The sequence below is a fragment of the Neomonachus schauinslandi genome, chromosome 6 (genome assembly GCF_002201575.2).
Source record: "Neomonachus schauinslandi chromosome 6, ASM220157v2, whole genome shotgun sequence".
Taxonomy (NCBI): domain Eukaryota; kingdom Metazoa; phylum Chordata; class Mammalia; order Carnivora; family Phocidae; genus Neomonachus; species Neomonachus schauinslandi.
The window spans coordinates 128,047,165-128,057,578 of record NC_058408.1 but is presented as its reverse complement, the minus strand read 5'-3'; the positions used below and the strand labels follow the sequence as shown (position 1 = coordinate 128,057,578).

General features: G+C 53.8%; 2 protein-coding genes across 2 annotated transcripts; one reads left to right on the top strand and one right to left on the bottom strand.

The window, feature by feature from the left end:
• The first annotated feature begins 1,423 nt into the window (after positions 1-1,423).
• On the top strand, positions 1,424-3,350 carry PITX3 (paired like homeodomain 3). The gene is made up of 3 exons (XM_021700094.1): positions 1,424-1,541; positions 1,714-1,916; positions 2,458-3,350. The coding sequence occupies exons 1-3, from the start codon at positions 1,424-1,426 to the stop codon at positions 3,043-3,045; spliced, it is 909 nt and encodes a 302-aa protein (XP_021555769.1). The 3' UTR covers positions 3,046-3,350.
• A 994-nt stretch (positions 3,351-4,344) lies between these two features.
• Positions 4,345-7,130, bottom strand: ELOVL3 (ELOVL fatty acid elongase 3). The gene is made up of 4 exons (XM_021700137.1): positions 7,030-7,130; positions 5,907-6,038; positions 5,031-5,182; positions 4,345-4,772 (listed from the first exon to the last, which is right to left on the bottom strand). Exons 1-4 carry the CDS (start codon positions 7,128-7,130, stop codon positions 4,345-4,347), a joined length of 813 nt encoding a protein of 270 aa, XP_021555812.1.
• Between the last annotated feature and the right edge of the window lie 3,284 nt (positions 7,131-10,414).

The following is a 10,414-nucleotide window of genomic DNA, read 5'->3' as shown; positions in this document are numbered from 1 at the left end:
AGAGAGGCTCCTTATAAATTCAGAACAGCCAAGTGACACACATCTCAATCTAGGCTAATCCACCACATTAATGCCACCCTGCACAGCCTGCATTAAGTCCCTGTTAATGGAGAGGCAGATGGACCCCTCCTAGCCAGCTCTTTACCCCTGTTCCTCTGTACCTAGACTCCTTTGGTTCTCCTCTGACCAAGAGGCATCCAGAGTTCTTGAGCCTCACTTAGTGCCCCCTTCTCCTCCTCCCACCAGAGGAGGCTTGGGAGAGCCAGCAGCAAGGGGGACCCTACTGGGGAGACTTGGAGAGGGAGCTGGGTCATCTCCTGGGATAGGGAATAAGGGCGGGAATGTGGCTTTAAGAAGCTCACATCTGCTGTGGCCCCGGTGGGGGGAGGGGGAGGGGGGGCAGTGGAGGCTGGCATGGGTGGAACTGGTAAGGGGGTGAGGTGTGTCTGCACGGGCACAGAAGCGGACAAGGCCAGAAGGCCTAGGGACTTTCAAACTTGTTTTTGATCCTGGAATCCTTTCTTCAAATGCTATCTCCCTAGAAAGCATAAACAAAACAAGCAAAAGCAGGACTGCCCTGGTTGAAGCAGACCCAAGCAAGGCCAAGCTAGACTTCTATCCCTGAGGCTAGCCCCAAATTCCAGTCCCTGAGGGGGTGTCTGGGTAGGGCCCCAAGGAAAACAAATGGAAAAAGCAAATGAAGAAAAAGCATTAGCTTAGGAGTTTCCCAGGCCTGGTTCAGATCCCGGTTTCACGACGTACTAAGCTCTGTGACCTTAGTGGTTACTTCAAGTCTGTTTCCTCACCTGAACGAGGGTGATCATACTTAATATCGATGCATTCTTGTGAGGAGAGAGATAATGAGGTAAAGGCACATCGTAAGTATTCATAAATAATAGCAGCGGTTATCTTCATGCGAGACATACTGGGTCGGCTTCAAAATCAAATCTGTCCCACCGGAGAGTAACAGACTGTGTTCAGGTGTGATTGGCTGAGGGGCTGAGGGGCATGTATGAGTTTGTGTGGATACCGGACATACATGTGAGAAGGAACTGAAGTTTTTGAGGATGTGGTATACAGTATGTGGTGCACAATAGCGTGGTTTTCCTTAGCTAATTCAATAAATATCTATTGAACACCAACTGGGCACCAGGCAGAGTTCCAGCTAGGTCCCCAGCAGTGAACAAAACACAGTCTAGTGTGCATGTCTGTGCATAATACTCCTGGGTACACATCTTTCTCCCCTTAGGCTGCTGTTTCCCTATTCTATCCTAGGGTACCCCACACAGGGATAGCTTTATGTCGGTAGCTGAGAAAGGGGCAGTGAACTTGAGGGGAAACACTACTGGGAACCCGATAACCGGGAGATTTTATCCCCATCAACCTGGCCTGTGTCTTCTCTCCCTTCCAGAGTCCTCCCTCCATGGAGTTCGGCCTGCTTAGCGAGGCGGAGGCCCGGAGCCCGGCCCTCTCGCTGTCAGATGCGGGCACTCCCCACCCGCCACTCCCAGAGCACGGCTGCAAGGGCCCAGAGCACAGTGGTGAGCGCACCCCCTACTGGGGGTAGGGGAGAGAACAGTTCTGTCCCTCCTGGGGGTGGGATCTGGCAGCGGAAGGCCGGGTGGGAGTGAGGGGTCAGTGGAGGAGGTCCTTGAGCCGCGGAATCCGCGCAGGCCTGGGCGCCCTGTGACCTGCCCCCACCTCGGCCCCCAGATTCGGAGAAGGCCTCGGCTTCGCTGCCCGGCGGCTCCCCGGAAGACGGCTCGCTGAAGAAGAAGCAGCGGCGGCAGCGCACCCACTTCACCAGCCAGCAGCTGCAGGAGCTGGAGGCGACCTTCCAGAGGAACCGCTACCCCGACATGAGTACGCGCGAAGAGATCGCGGTGTGGACCAACCTCACCGAGGCCCGCGTGCGGGTACGGCCCTCCCAACCCCGCAACCCTCTCCTGCCCCGCGCCCCCGCTCGCCTTCCCGCTCCGGCCCCGGGCCTCCTTCTCACTGGCCGCTCAGCGAGCTGCCCTGGAGCCAGCAGCCTGCGCTTCCCCCCTGACTGCCTATCCTCGGCCCAACACCCGACGTGCCCCTGCCTCCGTGGGCTGCCCCGCACAGCCTCCGGCCTCTGCTCTGACTCCATCCACCCTGTCGCTCCAGGCCGCTCGTTCCTTTTCCCCCCGGCACTGTCTCCCGTTCTCTTCTTCACCCCTCCTTGACTCCATCCTACGCGCCCCCCCGCCCCGACCCTGTAGCCCCTGACTCAGTCGTGCCGCCCACTCCTGTTCTCAGCCTCCTGACTCGGCGCGCTCCTCCCACCCCCTGGCTGCCCCGCTTCTGTTTTGTTTATCCTTGGCGCGGTCCTGGCCCGAACCCCGGTCTCGGTGACCCCGCCGCCAGCCGCGCGGACCCAGGTCGGCCCCCCGCCCGGCTCCGGCCCTGACAGCCTTTCTCCAACGCCCGCAGGTGTGGTTCAAGAACCGGCGCGCCAAGTGGCGGAAGCGCGAGCGCAGCCAGCAAGCCGAGCTGTGCAAGGGCGGCTTCGCCGCGCCACTAGGGGGGCTGGTGCCGCCCTACGAGGAGGTGTACCCCGGCTACTCGTACGGCAATTGGCCACCCAAGGCGCTCGGCCCGCCGCTCGCCGCCAAGACCTTCCCGTTCGCCTTCAACTCAGTCAACGTGGGGCCTCTGGCTTCGCAGCCCGTCTTCTCGCCACCCAGCTCCATCGCCGCCTCCATGGTGCCCTCGGCCGCAGCCGCCCCGGGCACCGTGCCAGGGCCCGGGGCCCTGCAGGGCCTGGGCGGGGGGCCCCCCGGGCTGGCTCCGGCCGCAGTGTCCTCCGGGGCAGTGTCCTGCCCTTACGCCTCGGCCGCTGCAGCCGCAGCTGCAGCCGCCTCCTCCCCCTACGTATATCGGGACCCGTGTAACTCGAGTCTGGCCAGCCTGAGGCTCAAGGCCAAACAGCACGCCTCTTTCAGCTATCCCGCCGTGCCCGGGCCGCCCCCGGCCGCCAACCTCAGTCCGTGTCAGTACGCCGTGGAACGGCCCGTATGAACGGCCTGGTCCGTCGACCATCCCCGAGGGCGGGGGCGAGAATTCACAGCCTCCCCGGACTGGGGTCGTCTTGACTGGCTTGCCCCTATCCCGGGGTCTGAGAGGGGTGCTGGGACAGCTCGGGGAGGGCGGAGGGGTGGGCGGCCAGCTCAGGAGAGAGCCTCCCCGCTGCCGGCCCTGAGGGATGGACTGGGCCCTACACACCCTACACACAGTCCACGCCCCTGGGACTAAGGCCAGGAACAGGGACCAGTTCCCCGGGGGCCAAGTGACCCTTGGCCCACCCCGCCTTCTCCAGACTCCCCTCCCCCATTTTCAAAGATAAATGAAATAAACGTGCGCGGACTGCCAAAGGCCTGATGATTCAGAGTTGCGGTTGAGCCCCCTCCCCTCAGGCTACCCCATGTTTAAAGGAGAGCTGGGTGTACAGGACAGAAGTGAGGGCCTGGGATTCTAGGGTTTCAGTCCCCTCTCAGCTCCCAACACCGGGATGGGGCAGCTGGGGGATTCCTGGAGCGGGGGGCGGGGGGGCACCTGCGTGCGAGTATGTAGGTGTGGCTTAGGGATTAGCTACTTCGCTAGCGTTGGCCAAAGCTGGTGCTGCGGCGCCACCTCGTGGTCTTATGCAGTATAACTGGAAGTTCTGGTCTGGAACGCTTGCTTGCAGGGGTCAATTTTGCAACTTAGGAAGCCTATGACCTTAGATAAGTTACACCGCCTTTCTGCACCTGTTTCTCACTGTTCCTATGAGGGGCTTGGGTCTCTAACAGCAATAAAATTCTGGTCTGTAACAGACATTTATTAAGTGCCTACCAGGCCTAGAATTCTTATTGAGTGTGTGTGTGTGTGTGTGTGTGTGTGTGCCTCTCATCTTTCCACACACCTTCACACCTTCTTAGGCTTCTCACTCAGTGATCATCCCGCTGCCAGCAGCCCTCTCCCATCACAGCAGTCCTCTTCCCCCAAATCTCAAAACCCCCAAAAAAGACTTGTTGAAATCTTTAATTTAAAAATGGAGTAAGAAAATTTTTGGATAGAAATATAAATTCAGCTCTGGAAATCCTTCTCAGTTCTACCCCCATCCCAGGGCTTGCTTGGCCTTCACATTAAAAATAGAAACATCAAAGTACTAGATTACACCCCACCCACGGCTGACACACAACTTCCTGCCACCTTGGGGCACAGATCCCATGGGAAAAACCATGCAGGGAAGGCATCTTAATTATTCTCCCAAACCTAAGCTCAACCCTTTGGTGCCTTGGCAGGGAGAGAGCCTGGGGCTCCTTTTTCTCCAACCCTTCACTGACTCTTGGTCTTGGCTTTGACTTTGGGCACTATGTAGGTTTGGTGGAAGAAATGGACAAAGAGGATGAAATAGGTCATATACAAGACAAGGGACCAGAAGAAGTGTTCCATTGTGGTGTGGCATCCCTGTTCCTGTCTCCAGATGTAAGTTAGGAAGCCAACAATGGTTCCCATAAACATCTGCAGGATCTGCAGGCTGGTGATGAGCATGGGTAACCACTTGGGGGACTTTACTTTGGCAGCCCTCAGAGTGTAGTAGATGTACATGATGGCATGCACACCAAAGTTCATGGTCATGAACCAGCCGCCTGCAGGCACCTTGTTCTTGTATCCAAAGCTCGCATACACTAGCACTGTGCTGTGGTGGTACCAGTGCACAAAGATGAGTGGCCGCTTACGCAGGATGATGAAGGCCGTGTCTCCTGGGAGATGGGGAGTCATAGCTGGCATACCACCCAGTGTTGGCACCACCCTCCATGATGAACAGAGGGACATAGGGGGAATTCTCAGGGCATGGAGAAGGGCCTTTGTGGCAGATAATTTAAAGAGGGGCTTGGGTAAGAGGTGTTAGGACCCAGGGGTGGGGAAGGGACTCTCCATGTGATGGGGGAGGGGGGGGGGGATTCCTGAGGAGGGATGCCGTTGACTGGGCATCAGAGAGACAAAGACTTGACACTCACCAAGTTCAATGATCTTGCTGAGAACAAAGAGGCAGGACCAGAATCTGATTATGGGAGTGCTGATGAAGATGGAGAAGCACACAGTTTGCTTTAGGTCCCCCTTAAGTAGCAGGGTAGCCATATGGCCCCATGTCCTCAGTGCCCCCAGGATACTGAAATGGGATAGAGGAAAAGGGTGTAAGTTCATCCCCAGGCACCAATTCACCCTTCCCCCGTGGCCTGGCAGGTCACTGTCCCAAGCTCCACCACTTCCCTCTTCCAGCAGAATGGGTCACAGCTTCTGAAATCCTGGGGCCAGGATCCAACCTGTAATCTAGAGGAGATTAGGGCTGGGGAAGGACCAGGGAATGCTGGAGGATGGGACTGAAAACTGAGTTAGGGACTAGGGTTCTTGGGATGGGTAGGAACGTGGGAGGGGATGGGCAACAGGATTGGGAAGATGAAAGGAGTTTGGGGAATGAAATCTGGGAAGGAGGGGCTACAGAAGTTATTGGAAGGTCTTGGGAGAGGGTGTTTTGTTTTGTTTTGTTTCGTTTTGTTTTGTTTTGGGGGGGGAGAGGGTGTTAGATTCTGAGAGCATTAGAGGCTGGAGAAAATTGTTAAAAGTACACAGACTCCATAAGCACAAGAGGACTCATGAGAGAGAGCAGAGGCTGCTTGTATGGGGCCTGGGGAAGAAAGTAAACAGGGTAATGTGGGAGGAGGATGGAAGCTGGGGAGGGAGCTGGAGCTGAGGGAATGGGCTAGGGAAAGAGTTAGACGGCAACTTGGGGCATTGACTCACTTGGGGTTTCCAGAAAGGTTTTAGGGATAGAATGAGGGTCTAGGGTCTACAGGATAGGCAGGGAGTGGAGATTGGGGGGAGGGGGGTCTTACCTGAAGAGTGCAAGGGAGAAGGACCAAAGGATTAGAGGCGCCTGCAGGTTGAAGCCCTTCCGTGCCTTCATGTAGTTCTGCCCCACAAAGATGAGTAGCAGGTAGACCAGAGCTATGAGGAATGAGGTTGCCCTGGCAGGCAGAAGGCAGAGGGGATGGGCTTATGGGTGGGTGCTGGTTACAGGAATGCCCACTGGTCTCTCAAGGTGAGTGCTCTGGGTTGGAGTCCCAGCTCTGCCACTTACTAGCTGTGTGACATTGGGAAAAAACTACTTAGTTCTCTGAGCCTCAGTTTCCTTATTATAAAGGAGAAATAACACTCCTCGCCTGACAGTGTTAAGGTATATAAAGTACCTAGTGCAGGGCAGGGGCTGTGTTCAAGGTTTCTGTGATTATTGCTCTCAGTGGAATTTTGAGTGGGTGACAGCTGCTGTGTCCATGCCTAGAACCAACCCAGAGGTCTGGTATAAGAAGAATGTGGCAATAGTTTCTGCCTGGTTGGGTTATGGTAAATTGGCTGGAGCACAAAGTCAGCCCACAAACACCTCTGAGGAGCTTTAGGGCAAGATCAAAGAGCCTGGGGAAATCTTGAAAGAGCTCCCTGACTGTGTCTCCTTCTCCACAGCGGGGACAATGGAGCATTTGGGGAATAGCGTGATAAATGTAAAGGCAGACTGTCCCTGGGACCAGCACTATGCCTGCACGCCTGCACACACCGCCACAAAGGACAGAGGAGAGTCGTCTATAAGGTGGGTGGGAGTAGGAGTTCAGGTCAACCCCTTCTCAGAGATCATTTCTCACTACACTCTTTCCCCTGGGTTTCTGTCTCCTACTTTCCTCAACCCATTTTCTTCCTTTCTCCCTCCCTTCCTCCCTGTCTCTTTCTTTTTCTCTTTCTCTCTCATTCTTTCTTTCTTTCCTCCCTCCGGGTCTAATCTCTGAGATGCCACGCTAACTGCACCTTGGACAACAGGGATATGGGGTCAGTACAGAGGAGCCCGATACCTTTGCTCTTTAAGAAAATCATTGCAGGCATCCAGTGTCTCCTCCCCCCGCCCCCCCCCCCATAGCAGTCATCAAGGTCAGGACCCTGGCACGGCCCTTCGCCTTCCCCAGGTCTCACCAGTACTCCTCCAAAAGGGGCCTCATGTCCTGGAACAGCTCGAAGTTGTAAGGCTGCAATATCTGCTCTATTTCGTCCGAGGCATTCATGGCTGTGACCATTTCGTTCTGCAGACGTCGAGGTCCGGAGCTTGAGAAGCTGGGCAAGAGGTTGGGGCACCGAGCATGGAGCAAACTTTGGGGCAGGACGAAACGCACGCGGAACTCCCAGGCAAGGAACTCCGCGGCGAGCGAGGAGCGTCAGATTCCGGCACGTGCGCCACAGTCAGACGACTTCCATCGCCGCCGCCGCCGCTGCGGTATATGAAGCTGAATTGCAGAGCTGCCGGCCGGGGCGGCGCGCGGCCCCTCCCAGCTCCAGACCGTTATCCAATCTCGACCAAGATACGCCCCTGTCCTGCCCCTGGGCCGCAACCCGCCCTCTGATTGGTCATCCTCCAGGGCACCTCCCCCAGGTGCTTCTCACACCCCAACCCAAATGCCAGTGGTAGGATCTCACCACACCCACTTTCCCATCCTTTTCTCCCACACCTCCATTCCCGCCCACCTGCTTGGCTAAGCCCCTGTACTGCCAACCATAGCCTTTGGCTGAGTGCGCTTTAATCCTGACCTACCTGGCAGTGAGGAGAGAGTGGAGGCGTCCTCAGCCTCTGATGCCTGCATTCAGAAATTCGGGTGTCAGTTTCTCGTCTCCCTGAGACCCTGGGAAACCCAGACCCCGGATGCAGACGAATCCCCCATAGTCCCATCTGCCCTCTTCAGGTCTGTGGTTGCGGGTAGGAAGGAGACTACTTTTAATATATTTTTAAAGATTTTATTTATTGGGGCGCCTGGGTGGCTCAGTCGTTAAGCGTCTGCCTTCGACTCGGGTAATGATCCCAGGGTCCTGGGATCGAGCCCCACATCGGGCTCCCTGCTCAGGGGGAAGCCTGCTTCTCCCTCTCCAACTCCCCCTGCTTGTGTTCCCTCTCTTGCTGTGTCTGTCAAATAAATAAAATCTTAAAAAAAAAAAATTGAGAGAGAGAGAGAGAGTGGGGAGGAGCAGCGGGAGAGAGAGAGAAGCCGATGCCCTCCTAAGCAGGGAGCCTGATGCGGGGCTCCATCCCAGGGCCCGGAGATCATGACCTGAGTTGAAGGCAGACGCTTAACCAACTGAGCCACCCAGGTGCCCTGAATTTTAAAAATTTTATTGTCAAGGTTGTTGATGTTGATGTTTGGGGAGATGGTAGTTGAGTCTGTTGTGGATTCTTTACAGTTTCCTGAATTCTTGAACTGCTCCAGCTTGAAACCCAGTAATAACCTTGGAGAGGAATTACGGTCACCCTCTGGGCTTCTGGGATTATTGTCTTCAGGTTTTCTGGAGGCCTTCTAGGGTTTATAGAAGAGGAGATGCAGTGCATCTCCCCAGTATCTTACTATTCTCTCCCAGAGTTTGTGCTTGTCTAATCAAATCTATTTTTTCCTTGCCTAGGCACCCAGCCCCAAAGAAATAAATATTTTAAAGCTTTTAAGGCCTTGTCTGTCCCTAATGTCTCTCCTAGGCTTTATGAAAGTGAGGGAGAAATACAAGACTTGAAGGCAGTTTGAAATAAGATGGAGATTTGCAAAACAAGGGCCAAGAAATGTAAATATAGATATTTAAAATCGGGACATGGTTATAAAAGTCTATGTGCAGTAAACCGCACAGGCTCCAGAGCCTGAGGCCCCAGGCAGGAATCCCAGCTCTACTTCTTTGAACCTCAGCCACTGTCCTGCCCATGCTTTCTTTCTTTCTTTCTTTCTTTTTTTTTTTTTTTTAAAGATTTTATTTATCTATTTGACAGAGAGAGACACAGCGAGAGAGGGAACACAAGCAGGGGGAGTGGGAGAGGGAGAAGCAGGCTTCCCGCGGAGCAGAGAGCCCCATGTGGGGCTCGATCCCAGGACCCTTGGATTATGACCTGAGCTGAAGGCAGACACTTAACGACTGAGCCACCCAGGCGCCCCCTGCCCATGCTTTCTAATGATCCTCAAGTGTATCACTTTGTCCCTGTACTTCATCACTTCTCACCTGGTTGGCTCTCACTACAGCCCCTACCTTAGTCATGTTAACTGTTTGCACCACCTCCTTCTCTAATACAGTGCTTCTCTCTCTTCATTGCATTAGAATTGGAAAGGAATTCCCAAACCTGGCTGATGGTGACATTCCTGAGCCCCAATCCCAGAGATTCAGACCCAGTAGGTGGTCCCAGACCATATTTTGGAAACCATCATTGCCCTCCCATCTAAAACCTAAATTGGAGGGGCACCTGGGTGGCTTAGTTGGTTAAGCATCTGCCTTTGGCTCAGGTCATGATCCCAGGGTCCTGGCCTGGAATCCAGCCCTGTGTAGGGCTTCCCTGCTCAGCAGGGAGCCTGCTTCTCCCTTTCCCTTTGCCCCTCCCCCTGCTCATGCTCTCCTCATGCTCTCTAATAAATAAATAAAATCTTTATTTTTTTTAATTTTTAAAAAATATTTTATTTATTTATTTGACAGAGAGAGACAGCGAGAGAGGGAACACAAGCAGAGGGAGTGGGAGAGGGAGAAGCAGGCTCCCCGCTGAGCAGGGAGCCTGATGTGGGGCTCGATCCCAGGACGCTGGGACCATGACCTGAGCCAAAGGCAGACACCTAATGACTGAGCCACCCAGGCGCCCCAATAAATAAAATCTTTAAAAAAAAATCTAAATTGGATCATGCTGCTTTCCTGCTTCAAACTCTTCTGTGGCTCTTGACTGCTCCCTATGTAGGCTGACACTCAGAAGATGATCAGTGCATATTTGATGAAGGAATGAATAGATGGAAGAATGAATACTACAAGAATAACAATCTAGGTGTTACAAGACCTGGATTCAAATCCCAGCTTCACCATTAACTAGTCATGTGGTTTTAGGCAAGTTATCGAGTCTTTGAGACTTGAATTTTTCATCAGTAAAATATAGACAGTCATACTTGCCTGCTTACCTCACAAGGTTGGGGGTCAGTATACAAATCATATAATGTCAAGGAAAGGATATTGTGGATTAGACAGACACATGGAAATGTCAGGGTGAATCATTTTGGAAGGTTTACAAATGCATATAGCATAAGCATACGTGGTCCTGAGCTGCTCTCAAAAGAGGATATTTTACATTGTCTTTCCCTGTGAAGTTTAAAGATTTTACTTTATTTTTTAAAGGTTTTTCGGAAGAAGTGGTATTTATTATTTTTTTAAGATTTTATTTATTTATTTGAGAGAAAGCACGCAGGAGCGGGGGGAGGGCAGAGGGAAAAAGAGAAGCAGACCCCCCACTGAGCAGGGAACCCCAATGCAGGCTCCATCCCAGGACCCCAGGATCATGACCTGAGCCGAAGGCAGACACTTAACT